At 30.4% G+C, this 22,044-nt stretch overlaps 3 protein-coding genes across 6 annotated transcripts; 1 reads left to right on the top strand and 2 right to left on the bottom strand.

The window, feature by feature from the left end:
- The first annotated feature begins 437 nt into the window (after positions 1-437).
- On the top strand, positions 438-5,024 carry LOC113874090 (probable receptor-like protein kinase At5g18500). 2 transcript variants are annotated; one of them, XM_027512291.1, is made up of 8 exons: positions 438-939; positions 1,433-2,086; positions 2,230-2,334; positions 2,696-2,818; positions 2,922-3,092; positions 3,643-3,772; positions 3,990-4,202; positions 4,499-5,024. In XM_027512291.1, exons 2-8 carry the CDS (start codon positions 1,440-1,442, stop codon positions 4,622-4,624), a joined length of 1,515 nt encoding a protein of 504 aa, XP_027368092.1. In that variant the 5' UTR covers positions 438-939; positions 1,433-1,439; the 3' UTR covers positions 4,625-5,024. The 2 variants fall into 2 exon arrangements, with proteins under 2 accessions (XP_027368092.1, XP_027368093.1); XM_027512292.1 differs by having other exon boundaries at positions 1,436-2,086; positions 4,499-4,953.
- On the bottom strand, positions 3,217-9,005 carry LOC113874092. Of its 2 annotated transcripts, XM_027512296.1 has the most exons (2): positions 6,729-7,178; positions 3,217-3,406 (listed from the first exon to the last, which is right to left on the bottom strand). In XM_027512296.1, the coding sequence occupies exons 1-2, from the start codon at positions 7,163-7,165 to the stop codon at positions 3,376-3,378; spliced, it is 468 nt and encodes a 155-aa protein (XP_027368097.1). In that variant the 5' UTR covers positions 7,166-7,178; the 3' UTR covers positions 3,217-3,375. The 2 variants fall into 2 exon arrangements, with proteins under 2 accessions (XP_027368097.1, XP_027368096.1); XM_027512295.1 differs by lacking the exon at positions 3,217-3,406 and having other exon boundaries at positions 6,130-9,005.
- On the bottom strand, positions 8,841-13,128 carry LOC113874091 (pto-interacting protein 1-like). Of its 2 annotated transcripts, XM_027512293.1 has the most exons (8): positions 12,942-13,128; positions 11,894-11,986; positions 11,241-11,491; positions 10,985-11,111; positions 10,340-10,613; positions 9,921-10,053; positions 9,728-9,814; positions 8,841-9,307 (listed from the first exon to the last, which is right to left on the bottom strand). In XM_027512293.1, the coding sequence occupies exons 2-8, from the start codon at positions 11,973-11,975 to the stop codon at positions 9,176-9,178; spliced, it is 1,086 nt and encodes a 361-aa protein (XP_027368094.1). In that variant the 5' UTR covers positions 11,976-11,986; positions 12,942-13,128; the 3' UTR covers positions 8,841-9,175. The 2 variants fall into 2 exon arrangements, with proteins under 2 accessions (XP_027368094.1, XP_027368095.1); XM_027512294.1 differs by having other exon boundaries at positions 11,894-13,126.
- Positions 13,129-22,044: the final 8,916 nt, after the last annotated feature.

Below are 22,044 nucleotides of genomic sequence, written 5' to 3'. Positions count from 1 at the left end.
GATTAAAATGAAATTAGTAATTTACGCAATTCAAGGATATGGAAATTTGCAAAAACAATGACTTTGGGCTTATTCGGTGTGCAGTCTGTTCATAATTCATTTGACCTTTTCAGCCTTATTTTATTTTATTTTTTACAGATTTGCAGTCTAGCATTTCTCCAAGGTTACTTATCTAATGTAGCAACAATAATATTACTTATGCTGAGGGTCTAAAATTAATGTTTGACTAACAAAATGAAAAAAGAAGACAGGTAATACAGTATGTATATATTTACCAAACTGAAGTTAATTATTTATATGAAAATGGATGTGTATTTAATGTCAAATACCATTCAAGGATCTGTTTATCTGTCACCGTCTGAAGAAACCTTAGGAATAATGAAAATAATTAAAAAAGTGGAGAGGAAATAGAAAAGGGCAGGCACCCATAGGACTGAGAGAGAGAGAGAGAGAGAGAGAGATGGTGAAGAAATTTGAAGGAACAGCAAAGAAAGTTTCCATTTTGATGCTTGTTTTTTACTGTATGCAATGTGAGTCCATGTCACTTGCCAATGCCATCACCTACCACTGATAATTCCATGCCTTGTTATTAACCCCATCACACCATTTCCCTCTTCTCAGAGTTTCATGTGCCTCTTCTTCTCTTCTCCAATTCCCTCCAACAAGTGCCCCTCTTTCTGTTTGTAAAGTGAGTGTGAGGAGGGGGGAATGTGATGCTCTGAGAAGGTTCATTTTTGAGATTGAAAACACAAACCCATTGGCACTGTTGACCAAACCCAGAATCCAAAATCACGTTTTGACAATGGGGTTGAGCTGGGTATGTGCCAATGCGTTCACATACAAGAGAAATTTTAGTGCATAAGAGATCTAGTGTTTGAGTTGATTCAGGGTCTGAAAAGAGGCTGTGGAGAAATCTGTGAAGATTTAGGCTGTGGAAAGGTATTCACTCTCTCTCATTCACATGTGCTGTTTTCAAATGGCTCATTTGCTTGGTCATTGGTTTAGCAAAGTTGAGCATTTATTGGCCTCCTTTTTCCTGTGTACAAATTGAATGAAGTTATAGTTTTCCCTCTTATCTGGTAATCAAGTGCTACATAAATTTTATTCCCTTTTTTTTGTTTATTTTATGTTCTTCTGGACTCTTAAGATTTATATTTTCCAAAAATCTTGTAAGTCAACTTGTTGCAATTTTCCTTTACAGCTCTGGTTTATATTTTCTTGATTTGTCTGGGATATGAATACTGAGTTTTCCATATACACTTCAGTTTTCTTTCCTTTTTCACTTTCTCTAGACTATTAAGTTAGCAACGGGCCCATTTGCTTTTTGTATGAAAAGGATATTAAACAATTTATTTTCTTTCTGGAATTTTGAATGAATGGAATTGTGATTTTCTTTCTTATATCTTTAGTCTAACATTGGATATATTGGCAGCAGTGAAATGGCGTCTGATCTGAGTTCAGGGTTGTCTAAGAAAACATCTGTTTTTGGGTTGCAAGCATGGGAATTAATGGGGATAATAGTTGGCTTGTTCATTATAATCATTCTTGTGGTGCTATCAATATGTCTTACTTCGAGGAAGAAATCAAGAAGAGTAAATGGCATGCTTCCCCTTAGCCGTATGTTATCCGTTTCAGACGAGATCAAGGAGATTAGAGTTGATCAAGTTTCAGCAAATAATCATCCTCAGAATGGCGCTTTTATGAGTCTGTATGACAGGTTTAGTGACAGGGAGTCTGAAAAGGTTTTGATCCAAGCAAAGAATGGAGAAAATAGCAGTCAATCAGGCTCATTTGTTCATCTTAAGAAAGATGATGGTGGCTCTCAATCCGGTGAAGAAAGTGGTGCTAAGTCTGTTTCTACTTATTGGTCGTCTTCACATCCTATAACTGCTCCATCCCCCTTGTCTGGTCTGCCTGAATTCTCTCACCTTGGCTGGGGACACTGGTTTACATTAAGGGACCTAGAACTTGCAACAAACAGGTTTTCGAAAGACAATGTTATTGGTGAAGGAGGATATGGAGTTGTTTATCAAGGCCATCTAATCAATGGGAGTCCTGTGGCTGTTAAGAAGCTACTCAATAATCTGTAAGTTTTGGCATTTTGTTACATAGCAGCTTTTTTTTTTTTTAATTTCTGTTTTAAATTAGGTCTTTAATCTCTTGTTTCGTGTTTATTAGCATTTCTACATGCAGCCACTTTATCTAATACTGTTGATGCCTATCATGCAGTGGACAAGCTGAAAAGGAATTTAGGGTGGAAGTTGAGGCTATTGGTCATGTGCGGCACAAAAATTTGGTTCGACTTTTGGGCTATTGCATTGAAGGCACTCACAGGTAGCATATTGTTTTGTCATTTATTTGGGGTTAAACATCAAGATTTTCACTTATGTTTTCATTCTTTTTATTTTGGAGTTAGTGAAGGTTAATCATCATCAATTGCGTAAGTGTGTCTTTAACTGTGTCTACTTTCATCTTGATTTGGCCATTCGGTTGAAACAGCTCACAAAATCACTGTTTCAACTTCTATATTATCTTGTAAATCTATCAACTGCTGCAAATTGCATTGAGAAATTTTTTAGCCTTGAATTTCTTGGTAAATGATGTCCATGGTGTTATATTGTAGTTGCATTTTTGTGCTACTCTGAGTTGTATAATCTGGATTCTTGATCCTTACGGAACTCCCTGTTAATTTTAGGTTGTTGGTTTACGAATATGTTAACAATGGCAATTTAGAGCAATGGCTTCATGGAGCAATGCGGCAGTATGGTTTTCTTACATGGGATGCTCGGATTAAAATTCTTCTTGGAACAGCTAAAGCGTATGCTCATTTACTACATGTCCTAATTTTCTTTCTTTCCTTTTCTTAATTTCCTTCTTAGTTTTTGGTGTTTCCTTTTACTGATCTATGATTATATTTGCAGGCTGGCTTACTTGCATGAGGCAATTGAGCCAAAAGTTGTACATCGAGATATTAAATCCAGCAATATTCTAATTGATGACGATTTCAATGCCAAAATATCTGATTTTGGGTTGGCTAAGTTACTGGGTGCTGGAAAAAGTCATATTACAACTCGAGTTATGGGTACTTTTGGGTAAGCTGTTTGTCTTGATTTATGATTCAAAAGTAATTTTTCCTTTTTATTTCTCATTTCGAAAGGCACTGTGACTAATGCTGTTTTTCATTTATTTTTTTGTATATTTTATTTTATACTGCAAATTGAGAAGTTATGATGAAGTTAATCACTTAGGTTATTTTTCCTTGGTAATCTAATCATCAATTGCACAATGTGCAGACCACATTTAACAGAAGAATAAATTTAAATCCTCCAACCTTTTATGCTTATAAATCCTCCTAATTACTAAATGAAAAAATTATTAAATGTTTTTCATGTTTTCAAGATAATAAATAAAGGCATTTTTTCATTTAATACTAAAGCAAGAGGATTATTGGGAAAATTTGTTGGAGGATATAGCAAAGCTCCAAACAGAATATCAAGCGTTGCAATTTGCCTTAATAATTTTTGATTAACTGCTCATTCTAAATTTCAATTCTACCATAAAATTGCACAGTTGTGTGCACATTTAAAATTGACCGAGTTGGCTAACTACACTCCTTTTTCATGGTTCAATTGCATTTGTCAGATATGTGGCTCCAGAGTATGCCAATTCTGGCTTACTAAATGAGAAGAGTGATGTTTATAGCTTTGGGGTATTGCTCCTGGAAGCAATTACTGGAAGAGACCCAGTGGATTATAGCCGACCAGCAGCTGAGGTGTGTCATGGGTAACATGCAAAGAAATTGTTCAAGACTCTGATGTGCATGTTGTATTTATTATATCTGTTAGTGGGTAATTTGATGAGTTAGAGAACTTTTATTCCCCACTAATACATATCTTCACTTGAATTTTGAATGTGAAGAATGGCATACATTAGAAATTTCCATGGAGTAGTTAGCAACTTTCCTTAATAATATTGGATGGTGGTTGTAGGTAAATTTGGTTGATTGGCTCAAGATGATGGTAGGGAATAGGCGTGCAGAAGAGGTGGTGGATCCTAACATTGAGACCAGGCCATCAACAAGTGCCCTTAAACGAGCCCTTTTGACTGCTTTGAGGTGTGTTGATCCAGATGCTGAGAAAAGACCAAAGATGAGTCAAGTTGTTCGCATGCTCGAATCGGAGGAATATCCCATACCCCGAGAGGTTCGAGTTCTCATCTATTAAGTCACAAGAAGTTTCCAACTTTGTGTGGCAGTTTCTTTTTCTTTTTAATAATAAAACTTTATCTGATAATAAGATAAGACTTGATTGTTATTGTTGTTGTAATAAAACTTTATCTGGTTCCTTGTAACAACCATTAAATTCCTTATAATTTTAGTGAAGAAACTGTAATGGAAACATGTACTTTGAGACCACTTCATATTGAACTTTTTGGACTAAAACTTGGTGAAGTGTTTGAAACATGATACGTTTCTCAAATGAAATGGGTGATATTTCAGGATCGAAGACGGCGAAAGAGTCAGGCTGGAAATATGGAGCTGGAGGCCCAGAAGGAGACATCTGATACGGATAAGAGTGACAATCCAGATTCTAAGTCCCATGGCAGAAGGAACCAAAGAAAGTAGAGCCATGCTTCTCAAGCTAAAAGTACCAATTCCAGGATGAGATACACTCTTGAAGGGGTGATTTTTGCATTCTTTTGTGCTTCTGAGTTTGGATCACAGCTACATTTGACATCAAAGACATGGAAAAGGAAGGAGATACTTTGGAATGGTTTATATAATATACCTATTTGTTGTTATAGCATAGATGTAGATGTTAGGATGTAGATTATTGTGTATTAATATGGGATTAAACAAATCCCTTTCACTAGTGTGTACAGTTCATTGCTATTCATACATTCCCTTTGTCTTTTTGTTTGTTTCATCACTCATTAGGATCTTGGAGGAATTTGGTGTTTCCTTGTGTAAGATGATAAGAAAATTTTACCTAAGCGTGAAAGACACAGAAGATGTGCTTATTGTCTATAATTTGCAGTAAAGAATTTCTTCATTATTATGGCTCTCCACTATTTATTTGTTAAGACCACTTTTAATGCCACCTTAAGCAGCATAGCTAACCCCAAATTATAGGAAAATTTTAAAATTTTGATTGTGAATATGGAGAGAGAGGGAATGAAGAGAAAGAAGAAAAAGAGTTTTTAATTTTTAATTTGGGCTAATCCCTAAAACTCTCTTTATTTGGATCCTAATTTTTTTTTTAAAAATTCTTCAATTTATAACTTAAAAAATTATACATGACAGAGGAGTTTTGGAAAGTTTTTAAATAATGTTTAGAACACAGGAATTAGCTTTTTTTTTTTAAAAAAATTCTTGTAAAAAATAATGTTTAATAATATTGAAAGTCACGTCAATATCGGAAAGGAAAATGATTGTAGTTAACAGACCAGCGACTCACCATTGCAATTTTGTCATCAAGAGAATTTGCACCTGTAATGAATTCTGAGTTCTTGATTATAGCTTTTAATTTTAATTTTGTTGTAAATGTAGTTTGTTTTTTCTTTTTTTGGGTATATTTGTTTAGTTGTTCTTGTTGGAGATCACAATCTAGAACTGGATCCTTTGCAGTTTGAAAAACATATAACGCTGATGAGGCAAACATTTTGAATATTACTATATGGATTCAATTATTGCATTCATTGCATATAATAAAAAAAAAAAAAAGTGGAGAGTCCATGTTTTTTAATTGCAAAGAGCACATCTTCAAAGTTCAACGTCACTAACCAAATTTTCTGCAATTAGGATTGAAGGATTGGGAATTTGTTGGTTTTGGTAATAACAATTCAAGATTTTAGACATGACAATTCAAGATTTTAGACATGATATATCAGCTCTCACACTAAACTTCAATAACTAGTTTCATGTTGGGTGTAAAATCTAGGACTATTCATTGAACGAATAACTATTAACATATTTAGATTCATGTTTAAAAGCCTTTAAATTATGTTTACTTTAATGCTGTTAGTTTTAAATTTTGTGTTAAATTTTTATTATGGTATTTCAAACTTGTTTATAAATATACATTATGTCTATTTTGTTTTAAATTTTGATGGTTAGTTTTTTAGAGATATATGCATCCCCGAATCTAAAAAAAATTCACTATGTATGGACTTAATTAAAACTAGTAGCATTGCCAAAAATTGATTTGCATAAACAAGTAACCTTGGCAAGGTGTAGGCCTTTGTTTGAGTTATCTGGATTGTTTTCCCTTCATGGATATGTGCAGATGTAGAAGATAGATACCTTGTCATGGATTGAAAATCAGTTCTGTTGCAAATACTTCCTACACTAACATGAGTGTCCACTATAAAAGCCCAACAACAACCTACTAAACTTTCCTTTCTTCATTTAACACTAACATTTGGTAATTAACTTGATGTTTATTTAGTAATGTATCAATCAATTCTTCTGGAACAAAATAACATTCAAGTATGTAGTAAATATCGCATTGCACAAATCAACCAATGAAACAAAGTCTCCAATGCACGCATGCAAGCCTCACAAATTAAAACCACGAAATCAATTAACTAATCTATGTGTAGCAAAACATTCTAGTTGCTAATTATTCATAATCAAGACCTCAGAGGGGTCATTAATTCGTAAATTATCATGGACATTATGGAAACCACTGTTTTCTTAAATCTCCTTCTCTTGCAACAACTTCAGGTGCTTTTCCTGTTCCTCTTTGGTCATGAATGCCACAATGGGAAAGGACTTTCCAATTCCCATAGGGGTCTTAAAGAGAATCTTCTTTCCCTTAGGATCTTCAATACTCATCTCAGATATTGGCACCCAAAGCAGCATTTGTTTGCTCTTGATGCCTGTCATTTTCTTCATCTTAAACTTCTCTACATAGCCAGTGACCTCTATAGCATAACTTACCCTTGTGTTGGTTGCCTCAAAGAAATGCTCATATGGGGCCTTTTGTTTCATCCACACAAACCCAGTTTCTCTAACTCTTCCACACTCCACCAAGTCTTGCAAAGGAAGAACACCCTTTGGAAAACCAAGCTCTTCTAAGAGCTCTATGGAATGCTTGTAACACTCTTCAGAACCATACACTATCTCAGCACCTTCACGCTCCTTTACCACACAGTTGCTAGCCATTTTAAGAACAGTATTCAAGTTCAACCAACGGTATGTTAATTAAGGACATAGCATATCATTATATAATAATAATGACCAACAAAAAAGTTGAACAGTTTGGCCTGTTTTGAATGCAGTAGTTCACCCATTTGCTCCTACCATTTATAGTTTGGTGGGTTTTGGCTTTGTTCACCTATGTAGAAATATATGCAGCTACCAGTGCTAGCATGGATTAGCTTGGTTAGATTAAGATTCAATTATATTCTAAACTTTGCCAAGTTATGATAATGATTTGTTTCATGAGGAATTCTTAAGTGAAATAGTACTTATAGGCAGAGTCAATTAAAAACTCACGATGTATTAAAATATTAATGAAAGAGACAATAAAGACCATACTAAAATTAATTTAATGCTAGAATTTTTTATAAGTAGTGCATATAAATATTATGCTCATGTGATTACTCTTATTTTATTTATCAAAGAAAAGGATTGAGCTTATTGATGTTAAACTATACTGAAATAGAAGTAGGTGAATTTTGTTAGAAACAGATGAACTGTGTATAATTTTCATGTCTGACTTTGTTTGGTGGAGTTAGGCATGGATTTTTTTAATGTGAACGAAGTTAGTATTCTTATATATTTTAAAGAATAAAAAAATGCGTGTTGGCAGTTGGCAGCAGCGTAGTTTTGAATGGGAACGGAGGTTGATATATTTTAATGTGAAAAAGAAAAATTATATTGTTGTCCAATAATAAATTGTCATGTTATTAACTAAATTTGACATTTTCTTACATGAATTATCAAGATTGTTAACAGATACGACAACGCGTCCTTGCATCATAAGATAACTCCTTCGTTCATATTTGCAGCGATTGAAAATTTATCTATTTGTTAATCCTTTCTCACTGGGAGGTTTGTGCGAAACCTTTGGTCTTCTAGAATCAGGAGTATAGTTAACGGAGAATTAGAAAATGAAAATCTGTTATACATATTTAATATAAAATTAGTGATAAGTCACAAAATAAAAATTTAAATTTTTAACCTGTGTCATCTTTAATTTATGATTGTATTGATTTAACAAGTTGATAGTTTTGTCAAGATATAACTCAAAATGCACTAATTTCAATTTAGCTGTCAAAACTCAACATTTTTCACCTCTAAATTATTTAACTATTTTAAAAACATTGTGATATACTCCATGATACAAAGATAATAAAAAAAGAGGAAGAAACAAAACTACGCAAGATGGTTTGTGTTTAGTATGTTGTATCCAATTAGTCGTGCATGGCACCATCAATAGATAACAAAACTTCCTATTATACAATTGTAAAGGCAAGAAATAGCAAAATATCTTCTTTTTTTTTGGGTCATGTAAAAAACAATCTTATCTTAAATTCAGATTGTGACAACCTCATCCAGTTGTATAGCTGTTGAACACCGTACATTATAGAAAATAAAGTGAAGAATATACACTAAAGAATAAAATGCTAAAATTATAGTAAAATACATACCACATGTATAAATAATAAGTTGTAAAGTTGTTAAAATCTCAATTGTTAATTTTTTAATAACTATAAATATATTTTATTCAAGTCCTCATTTTTTGAAAAGTCAAATCCAATTAGAAAAAGGTTTCAAATTTCAAACGGTAAAACTCAATGATATAAAATAACGTGGACAAAAAAGGCATGCTTTTAGATTTCCCATGCATTTAAAAGAAACTTCATTATAATAAAGTAGCAATGCTACTAAACATGTGTCGTCCCTACGACGTATATAATATATGCACTTGTATATTGCTTGCAGAACCCCGAACAAAAACAAACATAAAATATCAAATAAAAACTAAAAAACATATGATTGGCTCTTGCCACCTACATCCCTATATTTATAGCAAGCTCAGTTATTATACAAATATAATAATGCAAAAATACTATAAGCCTTCGAATATGTGATTATTGACACTAGTCACAAAAGACAAATCGTCATAGCGCTCTGCAGTCTGCAAGAAGGAATGAATGATCTTGGAATTTACATGTTCTGTGCTTCCTTTGAATGAACAGAACGAGTATTCAATAGAGGCTGTAGAGCTTTGACTATAATACTCATATTTGGCCGAAATTCAGCTTCATATTGCACACATAGAGCAGCAACAGCAGCCATCTTTAACAAAAAAAGCAAGTAAATAAGTGCATAATATGAACACTTTAACAAAGTTATTTCAAACAATTATGTAGTTGGCAAGGAGAAGAAAGGTCAAAATAGCATATATTTCTTCAAAGCTTATTAAGAAGTACAGTTTTGTATCAGTCCTTATAGATGATTTTGAGGATCTAAAAGGAGTAACTTTTACCAAAAAAGACCCTTTATTACACTTTTGCATTGTGATGTAACAAATGATTTATTTTCCAATTAAAACTTATCACTTTTACTTGTTTAAAATCAGCTTTAGGATCTGATGTTAACATTTTCCTATCAAAGAATAGAAAAAAAAGTCATCAACCAAAATGTACCAAAGTTTTTGGAATATCATTATTGAACTAAAAAGACAATATCCCCATCTCCAGAATATAACCTTATTACCTTTGCAACTGATTTTGAAGGGTACTCTCCCTTTAGTCTAACATCAACACAGTGCTTCACCTTATCTTCGCTGAGCTTTGGTGTAGCCTGATAAAGTCCAATAAGCATGAATCACACTAATGAGCAAAATCCAAAATTCAAGGAAAGGAAAAGACATGAATATAAATCAACAATGGAAAATGAAAATTGATACCCAGGTCACAAGGCTTTGCTGTCCTCGGGGTAGTGTATGATCGACAGGTTTGCGACCAGTTAAGAGTTCCAGCAGTATAACTCCAAAGCTATAAACATCACTTTTTGAAGTGAGTTGTCCAGTCATAGCATATCTGCCATCCAAAAAATCAGCCCAGTAAGAATGAGCCAAATTATAATTGAGTGTGAAGTGAACTGAAGTTCACCACATCACTGTTTACAATTATTACTACTTATTTACTAGGATTCAGTTTCATGTTTACTCAATTATAGTCTTCATATGTATTTTTTAATTCTGGTTTTTCCATCATTTTAACTCTAAATATTTGGAAAAGCATATTTTTCTGTGCGTGGAAAATCAAGCATGCACTGAAAAATAGAAAATGCCAAACAAGTAAAACACGTCCAGGAATAACTTACTCTGGAGCATGATAACCAAAGGTCCCAAGAACACGGGTAGAATGAAGACGTGCTGCAGCATCAGGGGCTTGATTTGACAAATCAAAATCAGCAATCTTTGCAACGTCATCATCAAAAAGAAGTATGTTACTAGACTTAATGTAACGATGGATAATATGAATCTCCGCCTTTTCATGGAGATATTCAAGTCCTCTGGCTGCTCCAACAGCAATTTTAACTCTCTGAGCCCATGATAGAACCGGACCAGGTTGTGCACCCTTGAAACCTTTCTTTCCTATGTCCACAATAATAATAAAGTTATGAACTACAATGGAGAGATTTTCATTGGTATAAGGAAAACACACTTCAGAGCTTTTCGTGCAATTTTCATCCAATCAATAAAATTTACAAGATTAGTGAGTGAACATGTAGTAGATGTAGATAAAGAAAAAATCTGATTGTATGGTATAAGTATAACTTCAAAGCTGTCAAGTTTCATTCACAAGAATGAATCTGTTTCCAAAATCACAATTCCTAAACTGGTTAAAAATTTCCATATATAAAATCAGCCAGCATTAACCTTAAAATTACATTAATGAAGAGTTTGAATATATTTGTATATTGGTGAATAAAATGGGGAATAATACAGTACTAGTCACAACTAACCATGTAGAATATCATGAAGGGATCCTTTAGGAGCATACTCATAGGCAAGGGCACGGAAAGGACCATCAACGCAATAACTAACAAGCTCAACAACATTTTCATGCTTTAGCCTTGATACGATGGAAACCTATATAAGTTTTTGAAAGAAAAAGAACAGAATGAAAACATAGTTCCCAAGTAGAATGTGATGCAATAAATATGATTATGTGTCACAATCTTATCATTAAAATAATTTACAACCGCAGTTAATCCAAACCTGAGAAAGAAATTCTTGCTCCGGCTGATTACTGGAATCTAACTTTTTAATTACCACTTCACGCCCATTTCTCAATGTGGCATGATATACTTTGCCATATGCACCCTCACCAATGAAAGATTTTGAGCCAAAATTATCTGTCAAGGACTTCAATTCATCTACTGTAACAGGCGGGACAGCAATTGGTTGAAAACTTATAGTTTGAGGAGTGGTTATTGCTGTGTGTCTGCCATGATAACTGGTGTTGTTCCCTGCATTGTACTAACGGAATTATAGACGCACAAAAGTTGAGCCAAAATGAAAACAAAATTATAGATATAAAGTGCTAACAGAATTATAATATGAAATTAATACGATCATTTAAAAAATACAAACTGAGTGGAGCACTAAATGAAGACTTAGGACAGGCCATATTTGGAACATCTCAATTAGAAGCTGGTCACTTGAGAATGGCACAGAGAAATATAAGAAATGCATAAAATGTTATCGACAGCGAGTTCAAATTGTATAAGAATTTGTACAGACTGCAGACACAAAACATGAACATTTCATTTCAAATCATGACAACGCATTGCATGGAATTAAATGTAAGATAGAATCTTAAAGCAGAAAACTCTAAAGAAGGGAAAAAAAGACTGGAAATAGTGGAATACCAGTAGGAGTGTTCTGCGTGTAGGGTCCTCTGTCCGCAGTTGTATAACTATCATTTCCTTTGCAAAAGCCAAAGCAACCCATGATCCTCTATTCTGGAGGTAAGTGTCAATATGAATGGTTAAATCACTGCAAGAAGAATATATAAAGACTACGCACATATTACCAATACAACCCCCCACCCCCCTTTAACTTTTCTGATAAACTGAAAACTTCTGAATTTATGATCATTTTTCTCTTTCGGACAGAAATTTAAATGACCAGACGTTGATCGTGTTATATTTTTGTCTAAGAAAGAAGCATTGTTCACATTTTCAAATGATGGAAATAATGCAAGCAATTCATAAATTATGTTCATAATTTTTCCATCTTTTTTTCCCTTCACTCAAACTAAATAGTAATCTTAATTTGCAAAAGATTCATACAACCATGAACATACATTCCAATTAATCTGCTATTGCCATGACAGAACACCAAATGACATGCAATGAGTGAAGATGCAAACATGAGCACCTATAGATGAATCAAAATTCAGAAGAAGCACAAACCATCCCCACATGTCAAATTCAACAACGGCATCTTACATGATTTCCAATAAATAAATTTCACTTTACCCAAAAAAAAAAAGAAAAAAAATGAATTTCACCAAAGTGTAACAAAATCATTTTTTTCTACCATCTATATCCCTACCTATCTACGTGTCACTGAAAAGTGTATACCCAAAAAAGGGTCACTCACCAAACATGCACGCATCCTTTAAAGACAATTAGCCCCACAAAGCGAATTAAGCATGAGAAAAACCAAACTGATCAAAGAGAATTATGGGTGGTTTTGAATAAAAAATAATAATAAATAAAATAATCATTCTTCTTAATATCACTCTTTCAAGAATCAAAAAGACACAGACTTAAACTCAATCACACAAAAAAAATCCAAGTCCTGATATTCGTACGTGTTCATGAAAACAAAAGGGTAAACAAAAACGCGGAACGGTTAACGAACTAGTCAAAGAGACGAGAACCCAGAAGCAAGAAAGAGAAAAAATTCCACCTTTTAGAATACAAAGCAAAGGGTGAGTGATTGCAGTGTTTTGGGATGAAGGGTAAGCGAAAAAGAAAGAACGGTTAGAACTTGGAACAGGGACAAGAAGAGAAGAAGGGCGTTATGTTCTGCTTGTGTCTGTTTGGAACAACCTTGACTTCACCGAGAAGAAAAGAAAAAACACGCACCGGTTTATGAATTATGAACATCACCAAACCTTATTTATTTGAATTTACAGATATTTATTGTAAAAACCATTGCCAAGTCAACACTCTAAAGCCCGTTTCCAAAATGGCCTATACTTTCTTTCTTCCTTTTTTGGTCCCCACTTTTGCTTTCCTTTTCTTTCTTCTCAAATAGTTGCGTCAATGGAAAGAACCCTTCTGTAAGAAATAAATTTAAGTACTAGATAACAGTAAAAAATTATTAAAAAATATTTATTATATTAGTTATTTAAATTCAGTTTAAATATCTAGGGTTAACAAATCCATTAAAAGTATTAACCATTGTCATGCTTTATAAAAATATGCAAATGTGTCCTTATCACAACAATTCAATAATTAAAAGTAAAATTTTTATTAAATTTTTTTATCATGATTTTTAATTAATATTAGACATTGTTTAACAAGGAAAACCATGCAATTTACTTTCTTGTTCACGTATTCTAGAGCTTTTATTATTATATTTTTTTTTTCAATTGCAGCTCTTTTTATAAAATTCCAAATCTATACTATTAACGTTAATAAATGTTACAATTTGTAATTCTAGTTACTCGCTTAAACAAAAATATAAAAGATACGTTGAGAATTCTGATCCGCTAATATTATTTCCAAGCCTAACATGTTAATAATTACTATTTACAAATAATACTTTTTTTTTATAACTTTTCTTTTTGTCGTTTTTCCATTTCTACACAGCTTTTGTTTCTAAAAATATTTATATCGTAGTTACTGCAAAAAGTAAATATATTTTGTGAGCAGTGTTTTAAAGTTATTGAATAATTAAGTTGAAGGTTCATCACTGTTTAAACTAAATTTACAAAGGCAGCGTATAATTTTAATTTTTCCAAAATACGAAAAGATAGTATTATTGTTTATCAAAATTAGTAAACAGTATAATATATAGTTTCTTGATGAGCCGACAAAACTCTAAATTTAGAATTAACAACATTAATATTTTCTGGGTAAACTAAAATCCAAATCAAACCTAAAGTAGACATACGATAGGCCCTAACGATAATGATTCTTTCGCAAATTTGGTTCGCTCGTTTTCTCTATAATCTTGACACATTCTTAGTGCGTATTTGACCAGCTGTTCATAATCTTAAAGGTGCAAAATTCATAATCAAACTTCAAATTAAGGTAAATTATGTGTTCATATAAAATGTGTTTGCATTTATCATGTGTGTTTGATCGGCTGCTAATTTTTGTGGTGTTTGCATTTATTTCATATTCAAATAATTTTTTATTTAATATGAAATTATTTACATAATTTTATTTAACAAGTGCAACTTATAGATGATTAATTAATGTAAATGAGGTGTTAAAAAGAGTTGACGTGAACTAATTGGAAAACAGCAAAAAGGATAAACATAGGAAAGTGTTTGTATTGTTGTCAACTTTTAGAATCCTTGTCTGGAATTGCATCTGTGACGCTGGATTTGGCTGGCTTCACAATTTATCTCGTTGGCACTTTTGTTAAGGATTCCATCTTCTTTTTCTCTTTTTTTTATTCGTCTAAATAAAATAATAAATATAGTATTATGTTAATTGTTATATTTGTATGCAATTTTTTTCATATTAATATAAATTTAAAAACTCTTATATTTGATATGAGTTTTTTATTTAATTTATATTTAACAAATTATAATTTATTACTTTACTGATCTTTATATTTAAATATAAGTTAAATTAAAGATTTATATTAAGTATAAAACTTTTTAAATTTTATATATTACATTCTATAAGTTCAATTTCACACTCAACAAAGAGAATCAAACATTGAGGTTGATTCAACCCAACTAGCGCGTGTTTGAATTTTTGTTCAGAAAGTTCCATATCCTATTTGGGCCTAAACAACAAAAACCAGTTTTCAATCTGTTAAAACTTTGGACTTCTATTAATTGGGCCTTCTTTGTAACTCAGGGTTAGTAGCAGTGAAAGGTTCATTGTGTATAATATGCAGACTACAAGTTAAACAGGTGAAGTTCATATGCCCACTTTTTTTAATGCATATCCAACTACATTAATAATATAATTGTAAACATGTATATAGTATTTATATAAAGTTACTAATTGGCTATCATATTATAACATTGGCACACTTCTACATAAACAATTATATACTTATATTTTAACATGGATAGAGATGTAGCCTAAAATTAATTTAAATAAATAAAAGGTTCAAATCCCACAGATATATAAAAATTTGACTATGGGGCTAATTCACGAAGGAGAGTGACTGGTACAACTTGCTTTTGCAATTTGAAAAAAAAAAAGAACCTGAAATGTAATAAAACTTAGAGTAAGGTTGAAATAGTGCTCACGGGTTGAATTTAATATGCATGTGTGCCTAGATACAACCTCCACATGCATTATCAGTGCGTACCTATGGTTGTTTAAAAAGAAATTTCCTTTTAAGTCAATGTTCATTAAGTGTTTAATTTAATTACATTTTATGTTTTCTCACTTATAAAACAATTATCAATAATTTATATTAATAGACAATAGAATTAGTAATTTATTTTTAAAAAATATAAATATTATATAATTTATAAGATATTAGAAAAATTACAATTATTAATTTTAAAAAAGTATATAATATGCTTTCAAATTTTATTAATAGGTTATCAAAATTAACTAGTAATTGAGATGAATTAAACTCTTCTCCTAATAGAAAAAAGTAACTATGTTTAATTGCTGATTATAGAATTATGAAATTAAAGAATAAAGAAGGTATTACTGTTATTTAAATATTTTAAAATGGACATTATATATATATTTTTTATATGTATACATTTTAAAAATATTTTATACAATTTAAAAAATTCTAAAACTGAATGTCTAAACTTTATATTTTAAAAAATATATATCAACACTTTATAAGTACTTTTTCTGCCACAATCGAAATGTCTTTTATGATCGTTATATATGGTACCATAATTCCATTATTTTTGTTGCATTGTTCTAAGTGTTAATTGTCCTACATGACATGGAACCCATAAATTAATGGCAGATTCAATGAACGAGCTAACCTGAGGACACTTTTTCCTTGTTTGAAGCCTTTCCGATTTGCATTATTAATTGAAGCTCTTAAGTGTCTTGGCGTGTAGCAAGTTTATAAGGGCATACAAATGGTCTTTATTTTTATCCTAAGTTTTAATATACATCACAATGTTACATCTTACAAGTGAAGTAAATAACCTAAAGTTTTTTTTGGATTGAAGAAGAACCACCTCATATCTCTTCTCTCATTGCTTCAGACTGTCATAAAATTACATCTATTTCAACCCCATCATCAGTTTGATTGAATGGTTTTCCCAAATAAAAATAAAAATACAACATTGTTTATAAAAATAATTATTTTGCCTTAATTTTAAGTTTAATTTTGATATTATGTTAATATAAAAATTTTATACATTCAACTAATCATAAAACACTGTAAATATAAGTTTTAAAATAATTATTATAAAAATTAATAATTCGTAACTAGATGATAATATAAAAAGCATTTGTATAGTCAATATATTTTAATAAAATTTGTATGACCTGTAATTTATTATTGAATAATCTGTAATATTTTGTATTTGTTAAATGTTAATTAAAAGATTATTTAGTATTAGAATAAATTTAGATGGAGTTTGAATTTTTTTTTTAAAGGTGAACAGTAAATTCGCATGAACAATAAAGCGGCGTGAATATTAATTTTGACGTGAATAGTAACTTCGGTTTGAACTACAAGGCGGCATGAACAATGCCAAATTTTTTTTTTTCAAAATTTAGTTTATGAATAAGAGTCTTTGCACCAAATTTTCATTTCTTTAGACCTAAGACTATATATTATAATTTTCTCTCCTATTAAACCTTCTTAAACTTATATTTCTTACTAGATCTAAAATTTTACATCTCTTCTTCTTCTTCTCTTTCTTATAGATAGTTAATGATATCTTAGGAGAAATTTAGTTGTAAAGCTAAATCTTCGGTAGATCTTACCTTAAAACAAGTAATATTAGGTAGATTTGGTATAAATCGTTGTTTTAAGGTAAGAGAAGCTTACTTTAACTATTAAATGATGTTTGAAATAATTTAATATGCTATTACAAGAGAAGTTTTAAAAGAACTTTGTCAGATCTCTTGAATAAAAACTATTTTCTATGCTGTAACTGTTGCTAATTGATTTAAAATGTTGAGATTTGGCTAAAATATTATGAATTGTTTTAGCTAAACTTAATTGTTGAGAATATGATTTTGTGTGTACTGCATCATATTGAGATATATGTCTTGCATCATTATAGAGTCGAGTTACACGTTTAGGTGAGTAGACATGTAACGATAGAGTATTCTAAGCTGTGTTTGCTATGCTGTCTGGATCCAGATACCGGAATGTGTCGCTTTCAGACCGACTCAGTTCCTTCTAGATTACTTAAATTGTGAAACCAGTTGGAATTGTTTTCATGTTGTGCATTAAATAGACTGAGAATGCATGAAGCTGCTGGTATGAGTAATATTTTGCTCTCTCTATATATATATATATGATTTTTCTTTTGTAAGCTCACATTTATATTTCTGTCTATGTTGTTATGTGCATGTATACTACGATGATCGTACGGTGGTATGTGAGTAGATGTAACTGGTGTTGCATTTACTTCACAGACTGGAGAGCTAGTGGAGAAGTGTTAGAAGGTTGGAGTTGAGTAATTTTTGCATTAAAGCCTTTTTCCTTATATCTTGAGACTTCATATAGAAGGAGTTATGTAGTAAATTTTTTTGTATATTTTGAGTATTATGAACTAAATGTAATATTATGTTATTCTGTTAGATATTTGTTGTAAAGAACTTTATTTTTTGAATGAAAAGTAAATTTTATACTTATATTCTCCATTATTTATCTATCTTGAATAAGTAAGTGTTATAAAAAAAAATATTTTCTGTTTCTTATAAAAAGGAGTCGTGACAAAATTTATGATACATAATATGTTTTTTTTTGTTTAATGAGAGATATTTAAAAAGTAAAACCCATTATCACAAACTTAAAATAATTTTTTTTTTTTACTTTGAGTGAAATGAAATTTACCGGTACATGTTTATTCAAATAATAAAGATTTTTTTTAAAAAAATTATCAGATTCTATTATGTGAATGAAAAACAAAAGGGTGACAATTTTATTCTAGGAAGTAAATTTAATCATCTTGACTCAGCTACTCAAATATTAGTTGAGATTACAATGAAATTTAAGAGGGTTTATTCTTTCTTTTCTTTTAATGATACATACCCACTTTGATAAAGCTAAAATATACTTAATGATTGTTTTCTAAAATAGCCATAATTTAGTGACATTTTAAATTTATAGTATATGAAGAAGCAGATAAAGATGATAATGGCATAAGCCTGAAGTGGTTGATATTAATTTGCTAGTCCCCCCACCATCACTCGGTAATCTTCAAGAAAGAGAGAAATCAAGACAACAAATGTGTTGTATTTATGTGTCTAATTGCAATTGGAAGCTCATCCATTGCATCTTTAAGTAATATTAATTTACCCGACTTTAAAATTAAAACATTTTAGAGTTAAATTTAATAGCATATTTGAATCAACATAATAATTAGGAAAAAAATATTTATTTTTAATAATTTTGTTTTAAAAAAAGCTAATTAATTAAGGGTTTTTCGTGTTTGCAAAGTTGGCAGGATCACTTTTGGAGGTTGAGATTGAAACAGATGTAATTAAATTATATTATATTCAGTACACTGTAAAGATTTGAAAAATGGTAGTCGCACAAATATGCAAAGATATTTTACAAAGTTTGGTTTATAAAGTTTAAATAAGGTTTATATAATTAATAAAAAAACAAAAAGGTTAAGATCATTGCACAAAGAATCTGTCCAAGTGTCCATGCATGCATCATTACTAGTAAGATTTACCTTTTCCCCGGTAAATAAGCAAATTTAAATGGAACATGTGCTGATTCTGCTTGAGAAATATCCAATATATATGGAAAAAAATCATCCTAATTTGGAAATGCAACCCTCTTTAATTTATCTAAGTTTGACCACATATCTAAATTGTATTCAGCAGACACGTTTGGATTTTTGGTTCTCTGAGGACAAAGTTAAAGAGAAAGGGAAATTGTAGGACAAATCTTAGGTCCACCCAAAGAGAGAGTCAAGGCCATCCATACTTAGCACATGAGTTGCCACTCATTTGGTCTCCGGGTCCCCATTAAAGTACAATTAATTTATGAAATGTTATTTTACACTCTTTAGGTAACACTTAGTTAAAAAATAAGAAAAAAGAGAGAGAATGGAATAAAAAATAAACATATTATACATATATATATCAATAACATAACATTATCATTGCTAGTTATATGCATATTCTATACTATATATATATTGGATTCTTTGCTTCGGCTTGGCTATTAGGTTCTGCTGTTTTAGGCAGCAAACCCATTTGCTATTCAATCACTATGTTGCATGAATAATTGCAAGTATTGGGTAAAAATGACAAGTTTCTTAAAATTAAAATGCAGGTACAATAATATAACAAGTAAAACATGATTATTTATACTTTATTATTTGTTAATATAATTGGTTATATATATTGATCTGACATATTATATTTAAGTTATGATAATTATTCTTTCATTATCTAAAGAAAAACAAGATAGATAAATTGTAATGTAGAGACTACAGTATTATATGTGTATTGATATTGAATATAGGTATCATAGGGATACTTGGGTTGTTGGACTTTTGGGGGGTGGGGATAAGGAACCCTAAAGGCCAAGTTCCTTCCTCATCCAGACACTGTAAAAATGTTTGATTCATATCCATTTAATTTAATGCATGTACTGTACCTACTGGCTTGCAATTAAAGGGAAGGGGCCAATACCCAGAAGCATCTTATACTATGGCATTTTGTTACAGTACTAGAGAATCAATTAAAATCATATTTTCTGGTGTATAAAATCTACATCAAATCCAGTGGTAAAGTCTAGGGTTTGGGAGGACAGATTCAGAAAGTTGTACCTTAATAATCAGATTTTGCAGTCTTGCATCAAAACCTAACTTTTTTTTAGTGTGAAAACTTTTAATTTATTAGTATTCACTAAGCAGCTTAATTTGGTTAAGCTGTTGTATTTGTTTGCAGAAAGAAGATTATGTCATCTCCATAATATATCCTATAATATTGTTTTTTATGTATAAGTAATTAATTTCATACATGTTTACAATTATATTACATGAGCATAGTAAATGGATAAAATTTGAAAAATTCTTCATGTACCATACAACAGTACATAGAGCACCACTTTTTTTGCTCAATAGGTTAAGTTTTGGTAGACCTATCACCAAAAACAAATTGCTAGATCTACATTTTTTAAAGTAATGAAAAACATCGATTTAATTATTAACTAGTGTTTGTACTTGTACAATATATGATACAAATTAATTATATTTTTAATTGTAACTTTTCTTATATATAAAAACTTTTATGACAGTCATCGCATGAGTTTTTAAATTTGTTTTTAGCTTATTCTTTCATTGAAATTTTATTTTTTATGTATTTCATGCTTAAACTTCAAGTTAGGAATTTCCTATCATCATTCACTTTAGACCATTGAGAGTACTCTCAAACATTGTCCTATAGAGAGTGCAACTCCATAAATCTCAATAAGATTTTGCAAGTGGATTTTTGAGTCATTTTGAGTATCCTTTTCAAGTTTCTTCCAATTGCTCAGACCCACGTTAACATGTGTAGCTTTCACTTTCTTTTCCAGGCTGTATACAAACTATATATTAATAATTTACGAGTTTAGTTCATGGACTAAGGTAAAACCTCATAATTCATTGCTTGGATAATCAATAATGAGTAGTTGGTATATATGTTGTTAACCTTACTCTTAAGGCCGAGAATAAATAATAATAATAATAATAATAATTTATTAAAAATTATTATATTTTTACAATTTTAATATAATAAATATATTTTTTTATTAAATTTTTTTTATTCATAGATACTTAAACTTTATTCTAAAGATCAAAGTTAATAAAATTCTTATAAGTGTATTAAAATTTTAAATGAAAATTTTCACTTCATAATTATTTTATTTAATTTGATTAAATAATTAAATTTTTAATCACATATTTAGATACTGTTGGTAAAACAATATATATTGAGAAGTAGACAAAGTATCGTATATATGCATAAATCTTATACTTATCACCGTACGAATTCATGAAATATGCTGAGACTCTGTTTTATTGAATAAATCATCGTACTCTGTTTTGTCTATATATCGTCTTTCACGCATAACGTGTTAAATAATATTAATTTATTACCTGTTTAAGATATTTTGAAACAGAGACAGTGAGATATTTATTATCTGTTTTGTATCTCCCTTTTGGGACATGTTTTCATGGGAGTAACTCGTATATAAATTAATACTTTTGCTCACATAATAATTTAATACGTCATATAATTCCATTTGTTTTTATATTTTTTTTCATATGATTAAATTAATTCGTCATAAGATTTTGTTTTCATATGTTCTGTTTTAAAAAGTAATCTCATTACTAATTTTATGTTTCAATTTTTTTAGTTATTTTATTACCATTTTTTCAACAAATAGAAATTGAAAATGTATTGTTTTTTCAAAAAAATAATTAAATCACATATACAAATCTTAAGTAAAGAAAAACAAAAATATGCTTCCTATAATATCTATTAAATACTATTTTCCAATTATTAATAAATTTATTATATTTTAATTTTTTTAATTACAAGTTTTCATAAAAAGAATGATTGATTAATATTCTTAACTTAGTTTTTTAAACCTTTATATTGAGTGGTAAATTTTAAGAACACTAAAAAGATAGATTATTTAAAAACAAAGA

The sequence above is a fragment of the Abrus precatorius genome, unplaced genomic scaffold, assembly GCF_003935025.1.
Source record: "Abrus precatorius isolate BTA unplaced genomic scaffold, Abrus_2018 Scaffold8, whole genome shotgun sequence".
Classification (NCBI taxonomy): Eukaryota; Viridiplantae; Streptophyta; class Magnoliopsida; order Fabales; family Fabaceae; genus Abrus; species Abrus precatorius.
Note: the sequence above shows the minus strand (reverse complement) of the source record. Positions and strands in the feature narration are given on the sequence as shown.